The sequence below is a fragment of the Emys orbicularis genome, chromosome 9 (assembly GCF_028017835.1).
Source record: "Emys orbicularis isolate rEmyOrb1 chromosome 9, rEmyOrb1.hap1, whole genome shotgun sequence".
Lineage (NCBI taxonomy): Eukaryota > Metazoa > Chordata > Testudines > Emydidae > Emys > Emys orbicularis.
In genome coordinates, this window is record NC_088691.1 from 62,394,741 (window position 1) to 62,412,842 (window position 18,102).

General features: G+C 44.7%; 1 protein-coding gene across 1 annotated transcript; it reads right to left on the reverse strand.

Annotated features, from left to right (window-relative positions):
• Positions 1 to 2,259: 2,259 nt before the first annotated feature.
• ADIPOQ (adiponectin, C1Q and collagen domain containing) lies at positions 2,260 to 17,163 on the reverse strand. The gene is made up of 3 exons (XM_065411212.1): positions 17,097 to 17,163; positions 7,687 to 7,902; positions 2,260 to 2,792 (listed from the first exon to the last, which is right to left on the reverse strand). Exons 1-3 carry the CDS (start codon positions 17,161 to 17,163, stop codon positions 2,260 to 2,262), a joined length of 816 nt encoding a protein of 271 aa, XP_065267284.1.
• Between the last annotated feature and the right edge of the window lie 939 nt (positions 17,164 to 18,102).

Below are 18,102 nucleotides of genomic sequence, written 5' to 3' on the forward strand. Positions count from 1 at the left end.
CTTCTCTTGCTACTCCCAGTCACAACAGCTACAGTTGAGCATTCTTTTTCATCATTGAATATATTTTTGTGTTCTGAAAGAAGTCACCTTCTGCCTGATCATGTGAATGAACTAATGAGCATGTCAACTGAAGGACTGGAAGTATTGCATTGCATTTGGAAGTACTGCATTGCATTAACAGAGTTGTGCAAAATTACAACAACAAAACAAGAAGGATATAGGTGTAGTATTTCATAGAAGGCTTGAGTAGCCAACTTTAATTTGTGTGATGATTTTAAAATATGAGTTAAATCTAATAAAATGGTTTTCTGTTTTTACTATTGTGCCATAAAGCCCACCTTTGCCCTCACGGTCTCATCCCTTGGCCCTCATCCCTCCCTGTAAATTCGAACCTCCCCACCCCCCATTTCAATTCCTGGGGAAAACAAGTGTGCATCAAAAAAGGACTGAGTACCTTCTTATGTTATTTTTAAACAGCTTAAGAACCTTTCAGTTTTCCTCCTAGATTTTTTTAAATGGCTCAGCACCTGGCTTTTGGGCTGCCCATCTGTGTTAGGAAAAAAATGTCCTTTGTCAACCTCTCCCAAAATAACAACAACACGATGACAACAACAACAACAAGAACAACAAACCCACAGAGAGATCTTAGTGAGAGAGCCAAATATTTTTATTTATAATATATTAATTCATTGGAGTGTAGAAAATACTGCTATGAAAACAATTTTTAGTGGGAGCAGTGATACTATTCTACATTTAGAGTAATGTGTCAGTTTAGGAACCAACCAAAACAACCAACCTATCAAAGCAAAACTGGATTCTTCATCTCTAAATCTATCAGAGAAGCTGATTTTCTTTTAGATAAAATCAAACAAGAAACTATGAGAGAGATCAGCTCATGGTAGGAATGTTACTACGATCACCAATCCTAATGATCATAGCAACATAGAACTAGTCTTGCAGATAAGTGGGCCAGCTCCTCTGCTGGCATGAATCAGTGTTGCTCTATTGATGTCAATGGAGCTATGCTAATTTACACCAGATGAGGCTCTCCCCCAGAGGTGTTCTAATCATTAATGGATGTCTGTTTATAGGATGGAAAGGTGATTGCTAATCTGAAGGCACTACTGGCTTTTTCATAGAGAAGAAGGCACAGAAGATTCTAGGTGAATTAACAATTCATTCCTGATCTCCAGCTGAAATTAAAGCTATAAGATACTGTCAAACAAAACACACATTACAGCATGAGTGCTGAACTGCTACATCTTTAAATACAGTGCAGATCCAGTGTTCTAATTAGAGATGTGTTTATATTTAAATATCTGCCCAGCTGCCTGTTGGTGCCTCCCATTCTCCAAATACCTGGTATGTTGTTTGCAGGGGGATGTCATGATTTTAGAACAGTCACAGAAATATGGTCTCTAAAGAAGTGAAGCTTCTGGAACAATCTAATATTCAAGATGGTAGTAGCCATGAGTTGTTTTTATGGTTATTTATGTAGCCCGATAGGTGTATGTAATGCTTTCCAGATAAATAAAAAGACACAACACCAGCCCACAGAGCTTGCAATCTAAATTAGACATAACGTTACTAGGAAAAACACTAAACAATGGGAGGAGTTAGAAGGCCTGAGTAAATTGCAGGATTACAATGGCAATGGGATGTGTTTACTGGAGCTGGGTGGAAAACAGGAACAAGTTTAATATAATTTTCATGTAATACTTTCTTCCTTATTTTGGTAAAAATTTGAAATTTTGACTGAAAAGTTCACCAACATTTTGAAAAATTTCAGCCAGCTCTAAATTGTGAATTTTGTCATGGACATTCAAAATTTGTCAAAATTGTGAATTTCAAAAATATTTCAAGGAGCTGTATTATTTATGATATTTATTATTTGAATTATCATAGCACTTAGGAGCCTCTGTCATGGAACAGGACACCAGTGGACTAGGTACTATGTTAGCTCTGTCTATTTCTTTAGTGAATATATTGATATTTGGGCTCAGAGTTTGGAAAGAAGGCAGAAGTGGCGATGTGGGGTGAAATTATGGCCCCACTGAAGTCAATGGAAAAACTCCCATTGATTTCAATGGGGCCAGGATTTCATTCATGGTGATTATAATACCTAGTCTAAAGCCCTACAAAACACTGTGTTTGCTAGTAACCACAGTGTGGAAATAGTGCTTAGGAAAACCTAGAGTGTTCCCAAATCAATTCCTTGGCTAATCCTTCCTTTCCTCCCTCATGTTCTGGACTCACACTTTAATGAAGATCCAAGTCTGGATAAAGGAGGAAACCCGTGAAAGTAGAATCATTGATATTATCAGCATAGATACCATTGTTTTCTTTTTCTTCTTCTCCATACACTTGAAGCCAAACTTCTTCTCCGGCACTCAGGTGAAGCAAAATAGACCCGGAAGCTTGGTCGACATTGTTTTTCTGGAACTGATCATAGGTGAATAGCACTACCTTGTCCTTCTTGTACAGACTGACTTTCACATCTGTTATATACACAGTGAGGTGGTATGCGAAATAGTACAGGCCTGGGATGCTGCAGCGGAACTTCCCTGTGGTTTCATCGTAGTGATTTTGTTCATTGTAGAAGATTTTTGTGAATCTGATGGGAATGTTGGGGACGGGGGCTCTGCTTGTGAGCCCAACGCTGAAGGCAGATCGGTAAACATAAGCACCTTCTCCCTTCTCCCCTTTCATCCCTGGGATTCCTGGAAATCCTCTTGGGCCTTCAGTGCCAGGAGCTCCTCCCTCTCCAGTATCCCCTTTGGGGCCTGGCTCACCTACAAAGGAAAATTATTTTGATTAGAGTGATCATGTTGGAAATTTCCAACAATAAACCAAATCAGACTCATGTCAGCATATGTGCTGATATAATAGTTCTGTAGTAGGAGATGATAAAACAATCCCTGTTTGAGAACAGTGGGAGATGTTGGGCAGTGGCCAGTTGGGCGATTTTTAATAGGCTCACTAATGCCTATTGAAAACAGGCCCATGAGATTTTAAATCCTTATTCAAAAGGCTTCAAAAAAACAAAAAAACAAAAACAAACTCCAGCATGGAGCTCAGTTTATCTCAGAAGAACAAAGGGTTGACTCAACCCTGCTGGAATTCACACCCATACTTCAAGGGCGTGTATCTATTTCAAATCTGATGCTTAGCTTCATTGAGCCGTCTCCTCAGGTTGCAGTGGATACTGCTGCAATGGTCCATTGGTGCTCTTTGGGACGATCATTTGCACCCTGCATGGACATATATGGCACACTTTTAGCCCCATCATAAAATCCACTTTGAAGTTTTTCTGTTACAATTTTTTATGATTCATTATTTTACCGATTTTCATAAAGAAATAGACAATGAAAAGGACAAAAAGGGAATGACTTACAGCTAGTGTATGTTTCCAAATACTGCATGCTTCATGGGATCTCCAATAGAATGATGGAATTACAGAGTTTTACAAGCTGTCAAAGCTGCAAGGCCTGACCAGACAATACTGCATAGACATAAGGTGTTAGGGTGGGGGTAACAGTAATAAAACAGGAGAAGCCAAGCATAAATAAGGAGAGGGAAGGAGGGGACCGGATGAGGGCAGGGTGCACAGGAGAGGACGGGTTAGGTGGAATGAAGATCTGCCATTCTTTGAGCCATCTCAACATTTTTATCCAAAAAGGTGGGGGGGGTCCACATTTTTTCAAATCAATATAATTGCTCTCTACGGCCATAAGCTATTCTTTCTTTGGCTGCTAACTCAGGGTACGTCTATACTTACCTCCGGGTCCGGCGGTAAGCAATCTATCTTCTGGGATCGATCCCGGAAGTGCTCGCCGTCGACACCGGTACTCCTGCTCCGCGAGAGGAGTACGCGGAGTCGACGGGGGAGCCTGCCTGCAGCATCTGGAGCCGCGGTAAGTTCGAACTAAGGTACTTCAACTTCAGCGTATCTTAGTTCGAAGTGGGGGGTTAGTGTGGACCAGGCCTCAGACAGGTTCAAACACCACTGCTTTATGTTGGGCATAAGACTATTCTTCCATTTTTGTAAAATCATGCACTTGATGATCACTGCTGCCCTCAAAACCCAATGACTTTATGGCACAGTTAAACCCAGCTTAGCAGATAAATAACCTAGGATATCATTTTCAGCTGAAGCTGAGCATTATTTTAACTCTTGTGACTGCCTCTTTCCACAGCTGCCTGACTTTTGGACAGTCCCATTGCATATGCATCAGAGTTCCTTTTTCTTTGTTACAGCACCCACAAACATCAGAGGATACGGCCTTTTGCAACCTGTGTTTTGTTGCAGCAAGGGCAGCCTGCAGTCCACCGAAGCATTTTTAATTTTTTGTAATATGCTCTGCCATTGGGGTTCTTTTAAGGGCAGTGATAAATCCCCTTCCCACACTTTTTCAAAGAACTTCAGACTAATCAAGTTCCTCTTCATTAACAAAGTATGCATAATGGACATGGGCCTGGGGAACTTTTGGAGCATTTTAAAGGTTCCCAGTACTTCTGGGCCTCGGGCAGTCCTAGGTCATCTGGACCAAATTGATACGTTAGCAAATGTCTGAACTGAAAGTACTGCCACTCCGCTGAGGTTGGCAGATCATAACTTTGTTTTAGTGTTAGAAAAGGGACAAAGCCCTCATAGCTGATTAATTTGGAAATCCATACGATGCCCCTCCTCAGCTTGTACTTCCAAATTGTAGGTTTGTTCCCAATTTGCATGTCTGGGTTGTCCCAAATAGGTGCTTTTGCATGATGGCAAATTGGAACCTCTTAGCTAGGATAGCCCTGATCCTTCACGCAGCCATCACTGTAGGGCCAGTGGTTCCCAAACTTGTTCCGCCGCTTGTGCAGGGAAAGCCCCTGGCGGGCCGGGCTGGTTTGTGTACCTGCCGCGTCCATAGGTTCGGCCGATTGCGGCTCCCAGTGGCCGCGGTTCGCTGTTCCAGGCCAATGGGAAGCGGCGCGGGCCGAGGGACGTACTGGCCGCCACTTCCAGCAGCTCCCATTGGCCTGGAGCAGTGAACAGCTGCCACTGGGAGCCGCAATCGGCCGAACCTGCGGACACGGCAGGTACACAAACCAGCCCGGCCCGCCAGGGGCTTTCCCTGCACAAGCGGCAGAACAAGTTTGGGAACCACTGCTGTTGGCACCTTATTTTTTTTCCATTGGACAAAAAGAGGAGACCTGTGGGGGAATTAGATGCATTAATACCTGCTCAGTTTCCACCCATGTGAGTATAAGGGTGTTGGCATGCTGAACCATTTTGGCATCTGTGACATGATAAGAACATCAGAGTGGCCATACTCGGTCAGTTCAATGGTTCATCTAGCTCAGTATCCTGTCTTCTGACCATGGCCCATGCCCGGTGTTTCAGAGGAAAGTAAAAGAACTGGGCAATTTATCAAGTGATCCATTTCCTATCAGCCAGTCCCAGCTTCTGGAAGTCAGAGGTTTCGGGACATCCAGAGCATGGGGTTGTGTCCCTCACCCTCCTGGCTAATAGCCATTGATGGACCTATCCTCCATGAAATTATGTAATTCTTTTTTGAACCTAGTTATACTTCTGGCCTTCACAACATCCCCTGGCAATGTGTTCCACAGGTTGACTGTACATTATGTAATGAAGCACTTCCTTTTGTTTTAAAGCTGCTGCTTATTTTATTTCATTGAGTGACCCCTGGTTTGTGTGTTATGTGAACGGGTAAATAACACTTCCTTATTTACTTTCTCTACACCATTCATGATTTTATAGATCTCTATCATATCCCCCCTCAGTCGTCTCTTTTTGAAGCTGAACAGTCTTTTAAATCTCTCCTTATACGGAAGCTGTTCCATATTCCTAATAATTTTTTTTTTTGCCCTTCTCTGTACTTTTCCCTATTCTCATATCTTTTTTGAGATGCAGTGACCAGAACTGCACACAATATTCAAGGTGTGGGTGTCCCATGGATTTATAAAGTGGCATTATGATATTTTCTGTCTTATTACCTATCGCTTTCCTAATGGTTCCTAACATTCTGTTAGCTTTTTTGACTGCTGCTGCACATTGAGCAAATTTTTCAAAGAACTATCCGCGATGATTCCAAGATCTCTTTCTCGAGTGGTAACAGCTAATTTAGACTCCATTTTGTATGGATAGTTGGGATGATGTTTTCCACTGTGCATTACTTTGCATTTCATCAACATTGAATTTCATCTGCCATTTTCTTCCCCATTTTCTATGATAAAAGCATAATATTAATTTTGTAGGTCTGGGGGACCCAACCCTGTTGGCTTTAAGGAATTGGAGGTGGTAGTCATGGTCTCTGAGCAGAGCCTCACAGGAAGGTTCTAATAATGCTATTAAATTTTCTAAAATAAGTTGGACTGATATATAGAGATAAGCCAGAGGGATATATACAGGTATGCCACTTAGGGTATGTCGTCTGCAATTAGACACCTGCGGCTGGCCCATGACAGCTGACTCGGGCTTGCAGGGCTTGGGCTGTGGAGCTGTTTCATTGCAGTGTAGTCTTCCGGGCTCTGGGACCCTCCCACATTGCAGGGTCCTAGAGCCCAGACAGTATAGACATACCCTTTAACTATAGAGGAGTTTAGGCAAAATATACATTTTTATTGTGTGAACCCTTCCCCACAGCCTGAGGGGCGGATGATGGCCCCTATTTGTATCACTAACTATTTGGAAGAGTACAGAATCTAAAATTATTTTCACTAGTTTGTTAATATTTCTTGGTACTTTTATACCTAGGTACTCACATGCATCAATTTGCCTTTGGAAATTCCATTGAGAGAAAGCCCCATTAGCTGCCAACCAGGAGATTTCCAATAGTTCTGATTTTTCCCAGTTTATTTTGTAAGCAGATATCGATCCGAAGTTTTGAATTAGAGATAGCTGTTAGAAATGTTAATGCACGTGCATGGTAATTGAAATAATTGTCATTTTTTCATTTTATTTCTAGAATCCTCAAAAGCATAAACTGCAGTTTCTCACCTAAAAAACCAAAGCTAACCAAAAAGTTAACCAATGATAACCCCAAAATTTTCTCAGCTGTTTGGGAAGAGACCTTCTAAGCCAAATTTCAGGTGAAAGCTAGATTTTATAAATGACATAAAATAGTTGCTGAAAATGGAAATGCTGGCAATGTTTATAGCTGATGCCGCTGAATAACATACAGTGACTTCAAATACAAACAAATATTGGCAAACTTGACTAGCTTTCTCTATATTGCAAAATAACTATACACTGCATTGAAATAAAAACAATCAGATCCTTAAACATTCATTTACAACTCTGACACTAACAGGAGCAGGTAATTACATAGACAGAGAATCAGTGGTTTGTTTATAGGGAAGAAGCCAGGGAAATTCTTTCCTGTAAACTGTTACCTGGCTCCTAACATTTCAGAACTTTCCATCCAAAGAATATATTTGTCCCCTCTTCTATATACACATTCTGTGCCTTGTGCTCTCATTTGCTAAGTACGGGATGACACATTATTTACCTCCAAATAGCTCTGAGAACTTTAGGCCTGATTCAAAGCCCGTGGAAGTCAGTGGAAATCTTTCCATTGACCTCCATGAACTTTGAATCCTGTCCCTACTGAGGCTTCCTTCCCTCAGAAGTCAGGTCATGTTTGATTGAAATGGTATAGAATATTAAAGCCTCACGCAGACCTGGCTCTCCGTTCTCTCCCTTTTGCCCATCTTTCCCATCCTTTCCATCTCTGCCTGGGACGCCGTTGTGGCCTGGGTAGCCTGGTGCTCCTCCCATCCAATTTGCACAAGGCCCTTTAGGTGGCTGTGGTTCTTCATCTGTTGTTTCAGTGTGATACAGTTGCACCAGCAGCAGCAAGCAAAGGAGGAGGTTTGGCACCAGCTTCATTGTGAACTCTGAAATGGACAATGACTCTATTAGCATTTTAGACCAAGGAACCTGAATGCCAAAGTGGTGATGGTCATTGAGCCAACAGAGACAGAGGACAAGCAGTTGAATGCATAAATCATTCCCTGGGGAAACTCCATTCCACTCGAGATTGACACGTTAGTTAACAGGGTATAATTCTATTCCTTGAATTGCCTCTTTTCAACTCAGAGTTGGGCACCCTCAGCTCCCATTGAAATCCCAGGATCAGGCCCTCAGAAGCAAATGTACCCACCAATGCCTGGTTGAGTATCTTGATTAAGTGCTGGAATGATGCTGGCTATGGTCCCTGCTCCTCATCTGGGCCACCCCCACTCCCATGCACTGCTTCACACGGAGCCCCCTGCATAGCTGGGTTCTGCACTAAACAGAAGATGACCTTGCATGGCCATTCCCAAGCCCTTTCCTGCTTTATGCTGCAGAACTCTTTTCCTGCTAGGGGCTCTTTGCACCCAGAGATGGAGTGGGGGGAGAGATGTGAGCAGGATTTGCCCCTCAATGCATAACCTCTCTAAGATCCAGGTCAACTCAAAAGCTTGTCTCTTTTGCCAACAGGAGTTGATGCAATAGAAGATATTACCTCACCCAGTTAGTCCCTCTAATATCCTGGGACCAACACAGCTACAACAACACTGCAAACATTTTGTGAACATCAGAGGAAATTTCACTTGTCTTCTGTCACTTACTGAGTGGCAATAACTTTTATCTATTTTCCCACACTCTTTATGGTATCTTTAATGTTTTAAAGCAATGACTAATCAGAAACAGTCCTAATTCTGACCTCTCTTACCCTATTTTAAATTAGACAAAGGAGTTTTTCTGGTGCAAAACTACTGTGAAATCCAAAACCAAACCCTCCAGGACAGATTCTGAGCTTACTACTGGTGTAAATCCAGACTAATGCCATTGAAATCAACAGAGTCTCCAGTAACTCCATTGACATTAATGGAGGTTTTTTGGATTAACACCAGTGTAGCTGAGGTCAGAATCTTGACCTTAGATTTTTATGTTGAATATGGTGATGCCACGCCACCATGTCTGTTGTCTGCTTCTTTTGCAATGTTCCAGTCAATTAGATGATGACACAATCCAACGTTCTGCTTGGTTGAATGAACAGCTGATGTAAAATACAGTCTGGCAGAACTCATAACAAAATCTCAGATGCCACCATGCTGAACATGCAATATATTGTTACAGATACAGTACACTAACCTTGGAGCATCTACTGTCAGCAATCTACATTCAGATTGCCAGCCTCCTATAGGTGATCCTATCAGATTTTAATGCTTTTTTGTTTTCCATTGAGATCTGTCAATGGGGAAATGGAATCTGATGCACTAAGTATCTGAGAGTTGTATTACCAGATTTTTGCTCTTTCAAACTGGTTGCTTTTATATTAGAAGCAAACAGTGTGACTTCCCAGATTTTCTCCTGAGGTAGTATTTAAGATCAGGCTTACAGAATAAAAATCCTAAATTCACTATTTAAGGGTCAAATTCACCTCTATGAAGAGGGACATTGGATTATACAATGAAACAAAAAGTAATCCCTGATCTGATGATCACAAGAGGCATGACAGATAATAAATTTTAATAAAGGGATGGTGTTGCGGGGCCACATGGTTAAGTCAATACGGTTGCGCTCAGCCACTCGGCTGTGTAGTTCAATGGCTGGAGTCAGTAGGACTCCCCTTAACTGCAGGGGAGTGTGGCCCAATTTCCGGAGTCAATAGGGCTTCCCTTGTCTGCAGGAAAGCATGGCCCAAAGGCCGGAGTCAGTAGCACTCCCCTTAACTGCAAGGGAGTGTGGCCCAATGGCCAGAGTCAATACAACCACCCTTGACTATAGGGTAGTGTTGCCTAGTGGCCGGAGTCAATATAATCACCCTTGGAGGCAGGGTAGGGTGGTCTAGTGGCTAGAGTCAATACATCCACCCTTGGAGGCAGGGTAGGGTGGTCTAGTGGCTGGTGCCTGGGGGCCATCACCACGGAGGTGGCAGCCCCAGTAGTAGGGCTCAGGCCCAGCCGACCCCACCGGGCCCCGACCCAGGGCTCTAACAGCATTGGAGTGGTCCGCCACTGGGTCAGCGGGGAATTCCACTGAAACACACTGACCTCATGAGGGTGGGAGGTACCACTCCCTCAACCTCCCTGGGTCACTTCCTACCGGCTTTCCTGCAGCAGGGTCCATAGGGTATCGGGGCCTCCAGGCTCCTCGGTGCTGGACGTATCCCTGGGGTTCCAATAGCGTCAGGTCTCGGGCTCTTCGGCTCCCGTAGGTAATGGCTGTAACAGCTCCTGGGCTGGAGCCCCTACCAAGCGTCCTTCCTCCTTGGCAGAGAGCCCAGACTGAGCTATGCTGCTCCCTTTTACACTGCAGCAGCAGTTGGAGCATGCCCAGCAGGGTTGAGGGGGCAAGGCTTCGGCTGCTGAGAGCGCTGCTTTAACCCCTTCTGCTCCAGTGCGGGGCCAGTCCACCCTGTCACACACTCTCCCCCTGAAGAGGGCACCTATCTGGTGTCCTTCCTTGTCCTCCTCCCTATCCCACCTCGAAAATAAATCTGTGTTGGCATGTGCCTTACCCGGTCGATGGAAGACCTGGAAATCGTACGGCTGTAGGGAGAGGTGATGATGATCTTAACATGATCTTTCATGCTATTAAGCCAGTGAAGGGATGCATGGTCAGTAATTAGTTGGAAAGGGTTCCCAGTAAGTAATAACACAGGGCCTCCACTGCCCACTTCACAGCTAGCGCCTCTTTCTTGATGGTCAAATATCGGGTCTCCCTGGGGTACAGTTTCCGGCTTAGATATCGGACCGGGTGTTCTTCCCCATTGACTTGCTGGGAGAGGACTGCCCTGAGCCCCGTTTGTGAGGCATCTGTCTGTAAGATGAAGGACCTCATAAAGTCTGGGTGTGTTAAAACTGGCCCCTGAGCTAGCCGTTCCTTCAGCATCTGGAAGGCCACCTCGCATCTCTCAGACCACCGGACTGTCTGTGGTTGCGAGTTCTTTGTCAGGTCCGAGAGAGGGGCTGCCAGCATTCTGAAATCGGGTACAAATCAGCGGTAGTACCCCGCCAGTCCTAGAAACTGCCTCGCTTGCTTCTTTGTTGTGCGGGCAAACCAGTCTTTCAGGGCTTGAATCTTATCCACTAGGGGCCGCAGCTTGCCCCCACCCACTATGTACCCTAGATAGGTCACCTCCCATTGACCAAGGTGACATTTGGCTGGTTTTGCCATGAGTCCGGCCTCTTTTAGGGCTCCTAGTACATTGGCGACATGCCGGAGATGGCCTCCCAGTTGGCGTTATATAACATGATGTCATCAATATATGCCACAGCGTACTGGTCGTGGGGCTGCAGGATGGAGTTCATGAGCCACTGGAAGGTGGCAGCAGCACCATGCAGTCCAAAAGGCATTCTCACAAAATGAAATAGGCCAAATGGAGTAGGGAAAGCTGTCTTCGCCCTCGAGTTTGACATAAGGGGTATTTGCCAATACCCTTTTGTCAAATCAAGCCTGGAGAAGAACACAACTCCTCCTTGCCTCTCCAAGAGCTCCTCCACCTGGGGCATGCATCAAAGCAGGAGATGGTGTTGACTTTCCTAAAGTTGATATAACAGCGGGTGGTCCCATCTAGGACAATCAGGCTACACCATTCGCTCCTTGATTCTTCCACTGCCCCCAGCTCCAGCATGGTGTCTAGTTCCCTCCTGGTGGCCTCAAACATCTTCCTCGGGAGGGGTCAGTGGGCGTCACAGACCTTTTGGCCCGGTATAGTGGCTATATGCTGGTGCATGACTTCCGTCCGCCCAGGGCAGGCGGATAAGGCTTCTGGAAAGGCCTGCAAGACCCGCTGCAGCTGTCCCCGCTGCTCAGGGCTCAGCTTGGCACCCATCGTGGCCGGCCCAGACTCTAGGGTTCTGTCGACCAGCAGTCCCAGTTCGGGCTCCGGAGGGAAAGGGGTAATGGTCTTCCCTGGCCTTCCACGTCTTCAGCAGGTTAACATGGTATATGTGTATCTCTTTCCATCTCCCCGGTAGCCGGATCTCATAGTCCACTGGTCCCACCAGTCAGGTGACCTCGTAGGGTCCCTGCCACTTGGCCATCAGTTTGGAGTCTGTGGAGAGTAACGAGCAGGACGTCATCTCCTGGCTCAAATGTGCAGAGTCTGGCCCCCTGGTTGTAGTGCTGTTCTTGTACGTGCTGAGCCTGTAACAGATTCTTCTGGGCAAAAGTCCCCAGAGTATGAAGCCATTCCCACAGTTGCAACACGTAGTGGATCACCCCTGTGACCCGGGTTGCTTGCTCTTCCCAATCCTCCCGAACGAGGTCGAGGATGTCCTGGGGTTGCTGCCCGTAGAGGAGTTCAAAGGGGAGAAGCCGGTTGATGCCTAGGGTACCTCCCATACAGAGAGCAGCAGGGCTGGAAGTAACGTGTTCCAGTGCCGGGGGTCCTCTTCCAGAAACTTACGCAACATCATTTTCAACGTCTGATTGAAACGCTCTACCAGCCCCTCTGTCTGAGGGTGGTACATTGACAACTTGAAAGCCCGGATGTTGAGTAAGTGGCAGAGTTCGGCCATCAGACAGGACATCAGGTTGGTACTTTGATCAGTCAGGATTTCCTGTGGTATCCCCACCCTGATGAAGACTTTAACTAGCTCAGTGGCAATCATAGGTGCCATGGCCATTTGCAATGGGATGGCTTCAGGGAACCGGGTGGCATAGTCCCTTATCACCAGGATGTAGCAGTTCCCCGCCACACTCCTTTCCAGTGGCCCCACCAGGTTTAGGCTGATACACTCAAAGGGAACCCAATCACAGGTAATGGGATGAGGGGTGCTTTGGGTACCCCCTTTGGTCCGGCACGCTGACACTCTGGGCAAGAGGCACAGAAATCCTTTACCTTCTGGTGGATGCCTGGCCAGAAAAATTGTCGGGCCACCCTTTGGAGGGTCTTCTCTCTCCCCAGGGGCCCCGCCCATGGCACCGCATGGTCCAAGTGAAGGAGGTCACGCCGCAGCCTGTGTGGAACCAGCAGCTGTCGGAGGTCTTCCTGTGTCTAAGGGTCTTTGACCACGCAGTATAGGCGGTCCCGCCGGATCTCAAAGCGTGGCCCTTGTGGGTGGCGGGTACAGTCCCCAACTTCTGGGCCTGGGGTCGTTGCTTGTTCCCAGGCGTGGCTTAGGGTCGGGTCATCCTTTTGCTCCCGGACGAAGTCCCCGTTGGTGTCCAGTTTCCTCGGGGCCTCTTCCATGGAAGTCTCTGCCTGGGGCGGTGGGTCATCTCAGGCCGGGGAGGTGTCAGAAGGGCCCTCCCCCGGGTCAGGATCTGCCGATTGGCCAAGTAGCCCTCCCCATAGAGTTGCTGCCTCCTCCCTGCCTGGATTTCAGTGCCCGTAGCCCCTTAGGAGCTCCTTGAACCAAGGTCAGTTATGCTCAAGGATCACAGGACACGCTAGTCTGGGGAGTGACCCCAACCTGGAGGACTGCGTCATGCAGGGCGATCTCCAATTTAACCTTAGCCGTGGGATAGAGCCCTATGTATCCATGGATACACTGTAACTGTATCTCCTTCCCTGTAGGCTCACCCCATCGCGGACGAGGGTCTGGCTGCATCCAGTGTCCACCAGGGCCAGTGTCGGGCCCCATTTACCCTCACCGGGACTACAAGTTTCTCTGAGCCCTTCCTTCAGGCACAGGGGCTGGCCACCCATACTTAGCCATAACTGCAATCCACATATGGGCAATCTTGGCAAAAGTGTCCCTCTTGCCCGCACTCATAGCACTGGTCCCAGCCTCCCCCGGAGGGTGCGCTCATCTTCAGTGGGGGTACCCCCTCCGATGGGTCTCCTCCTTTCCAGGCTGGTCCGCAGCCTGCTAGTCGCCTTTCTTGGGGGCCCATGCTGGTACCTGAGTTTCAGGATAGGCGCAGTGCTCTCCCCAGTTCGTTGCGATGAGGGGTCCCTCCAGCTGAACCATCCTTCCTCTACAGGGTTGCTAGCATGTGGCCCGGGGTATCTGCCACCAGGTAGTCCTCCATTAACTCGACGGCGTCAGCGAGGGTTGCTGGCCTATGCCGCTGGACCACCTCCTTCCCTCCACTGGGTAGGATCTGGGTGAACTGCTCGAGGATCACTTTTTTGGTGACTTGTGCTCCTGACTTCCCTTGTCTCCCTTTTATACTGCAGCAGCAGTTGGAGCATGCCCAGCAGGGTCAAGGAGGCGTGGCTTCAGCTGCTGAGAGCGCTGCTTTAACCCCTTCTGCTCCAGTGCGGGGCCAGTCCACCCCATCAGAGATGGTCATTACAATAAATCATCTCATTTTCTCCTGCTAAAAATAAAAGTTAAAAATAAAATAAAAGTTGCTTCCACATTTCAGGATGGATTTTCTTATGAAATGTAAATGTCATATTTTGAATGACATGTTATCAGCTATGATACAAATATGTGGTTTAAAGGGGAAAAAATAAAAGAAACCATGGATAATGCAGTTGTAGGAACTGGGAAGTTTAAACAAACATTGAGAGTTCTACATTGAAGGCCTGTAAGGAACAAACAAGACTTACAAGCTCTAAAGCTTTTTTACTCAAGGCCAGATCCTGCCACACTGTAGTAGTAGAAGTAGTACGGTAATAGTATTTTACTCTGCCAGCAATCCCATTGATTTTTATGGGCCTGTTCAAGGAGTAAGGCACTATGCAACATGAGCTGACCCTCAGTGACTAGACAGGTCTATAGGAATTAAAAACAATTAAACGTTTGTTAGAAGTGTCTTTGTCCCTCTCTCAGAGAAGTCTGCTGCTCCACTGGAACAAGGGACGCAGCAATGGTTTCTGAGCAGGTGGGGACAAGTGAAATCGATGCCTGTAAATGCCAAAAAAATATTATCTTCAGGGTGAAGGCATCTCTGAGAATGTTTGGCAAACAGTGGGGTACATATCTGGGCATGGTCTAGCAATGCCTCTTCACTTTACCCAGTGGACTGAGATAAGCAAAGGAGTGCTGGTATGGTTGCTATTTCAGGAATACATATTCAGGATCCAGCTATGCTCAGAACACATGCATCTTCAGTGTGCCAACTAAGTACTCTGTCCAAGCTATCCATAACGGCTTTGCTGACACTTGTATTGCACAGGTTTATTGTTAAATATGATATAATTCAATACAGCAAGGTTTTAAAAAATTAAAATTTTTAAGCAGTGTGTTTTGATGATCTTATTGGGGTCATATTCTGGTATCACACAAGCCCCATGTATCTGACGTTTCTGTGTGATATTACAAGCTGGTCATATTATACAACCCTTCGGCAGGATCCTCAGTGGGTGCAATTTGACTTCAATGGAGCAACACTCACTTAAACCCGCTGAGGGTCTGGCTCTTTCTGTTGAAATTACACCAAAATGGAATTCTGAGATAAATGAAATCAAATGACTTTCAAGGATGCTTCTGATTATATTGAAAGGACAGGAAATCAGTTGCAAGTCCTGTAATTTAACAGCAAAACACCACCGACCGCAGAACCCAGGGAACGGTATCTATTTTCCTTGTCAGAAAGGCAAATCACAGTGCAGACGACATCCTTGTTGAGTCACGTAGAAGCTTAGAAGGATGAGTATATAAAAATAAAATGGACAGATTAGAGCATTAGGTATGCATTTGGCAGCCAGCATGCAGAGTCAATTGTAGTTAAAACTATTTTTGCTGGCTACATTTTTATGTTTTTCTCCTCTCTGATATGAAAAGCAACACTTTGCCACAATGTGTTAGTGAGGATTCATGGCAACTGGATACAAAGCTATTCTATGTTTGACGCTAATCCCAAATCCTCTGTACATTACTTCTCAAAGATGCCAATTCGTTGGCCATAAATATGTTGCTAAAGGGCACTGTTGGCACAAGAACAAATGGGTATAACCTGTGCATGAATAAATTTCGGCTGGAAATTAGAAGCAGCTTTCTACGAATCAATGGTTCTGTAACTGCCTCCAAATTGGAGTTGTGGGCAAACAACCTAACTAGTTTGAAAATGGAGCTTGATACATTTATGAATGGGATTATATGATGAGGTTGTCTGCAATAGCATGGATTGGATTTGATGACCTCGGAGGTTCCTTCCTTCCCGGTGTCCTCTGTTTCTATGTCCTATGCTGCACAAAAGAAAAATTTCTAGGGTGTGTTGCACATTTGCAAACAGTTGTGAAGAAGAACAGAACTCTGCATTAGGTATAACACATTTACACTGTCTGCATTTCCATTCCTCTTTGATCCTAGCATGTATCAGCGTAATATAAAACCATACAGAGATATATGAAATCTATTGGGGGTTCAGTTTGAAAGGCTGAGCTGATAAAAATTGGTAACTAATGGATGAGCTAATTTTAGTGGGCCTCAGTTAATTTAGTAGCTATCAAGAGAATTTAAATTAAAATACATTTTATAAAGAGCATTTGTTTATCAGCATCGGTCTGCATAACATTAATAGAAACAATGCCATTATTCCGTGGTTAAAGAATTATTTTTGAACACTGTGCTAAAGCTGTGTCAAAAAGCCTTGTTGCATATTGCACAAAGCCTAGAAATAATGTCATGTTATATTATCAAACTCAAACATTTTCTTTCAGAGGAGTCTAACCAATGATGTGGGTATTATTATTATTATTTATTTGGACTAAATGCAGACAGACTGAATGCTATTCAAGACACAACTACATTTGCAGTGACTGCCCCAAGGACCTTACAACCCAAAGCTGTGCTATGTAAATCTTTACAGTTCTGTATGGTAAGTAAGTATGTGAACTACTCATAGTTTACAGATCATTGGAGCAAAATCAAGCTTTCCATGATTTTTCTAAGAAAAAGGAGTGAAATCTAAATGTAGTAATTACCCTAAATGGTCCATTGTTTTCTCTGTTGTTCCAGATCGGTTTAGAATTAATTTTTTGATTGCTAACTCAATGCAGTGCTTTTGAAAGCAAAGATCACCCACTGCCTAAAAGAGATGTGTTATTCTGGTTTTAAAATAATTACTTGGTTTACCAAGGATAACAATACCTAACTTTAATAACAATAAATGGAGTTTCCTTAGAACATGAAAATCTATATGAATGATTCAGTCCAAAAGAAAAAAAACCCAGAACATTAACAAAAATGGGTCTTACCAGCAGCTTTAGCGTCCTGGTTGGTTTGCTGCAGTCCCTTTAGAAATGCAGTGGAGAGAATAGTCATGCCACCACATCATTATCTCCAGGGGGCATGTGGAACTGTCAGTTAAGATGCTCTCCTTTCTATTTGCTATTGAGCATGCTGATTTAAGGTGTGGTATTTCTCATCAGTTTTCCTGTCTGCAGCTCAATTTGGGGCCACTTTTCTAAATTCTAAACACAAAGTGATACGCTTTATTCAAAAAAATCAGCTGATGTTTAGAATTTTCAAGCCAACTGCAATTTATATTGATTAATTCACTGTTTGGTAGAAAAGTCTATATTTTAAGTTTTCAGCTGTCAAAGGCTTGGCTTTTATAATCTACTATCAACATCTGCAGCATAATGTGACGTAGGAAGAATTGTTAGTAGTCCAGGGAGAAAATATGTTCACAGATTCTGATTAAATAACAGGAGTACTTGCGGCACCTTAGAGACTAACAAATTTATTAGAGCATAAGCTTTTGTGGGCTACAACCCACTTCTTCGGATGCAGTGGGTTGTAGCCCACGAAAGCTTATGCTCTAATAAATTTGTTAGTCTCTAAGGTGCCACAAGTACTCCTGTTATTTTTGCGGATACAGACTAACATGGCTGGTACTCTGAAACCTGAGATTCTGATTAATACATCCTGAATGGGAATGCTATGTTTTCAATAGTATTACTTAATGAATGGCTGTGTGACATTTGTTTCTTTTGCTTTTTAACAGAAAAGGCATTCAAATCTTCTGGAATACGTACACTGTGATGTCAAATTTATTATTTGTACCCCCACCACCACCGAGGGAATGGACTGATGAAGAGAGCAGTGCGGGTTGCTAAGAGAATTTGACAACAAAAAGACCCTGAGCTATATGGCAACCCAACCCATCATCAGTCACCAGAGTAATTACAGTGCAGCTGCTTATGGGTCAACATATCAGAAACTTGCTACCAGCCTTAGAGGTACAAATAAGTCTTTTTC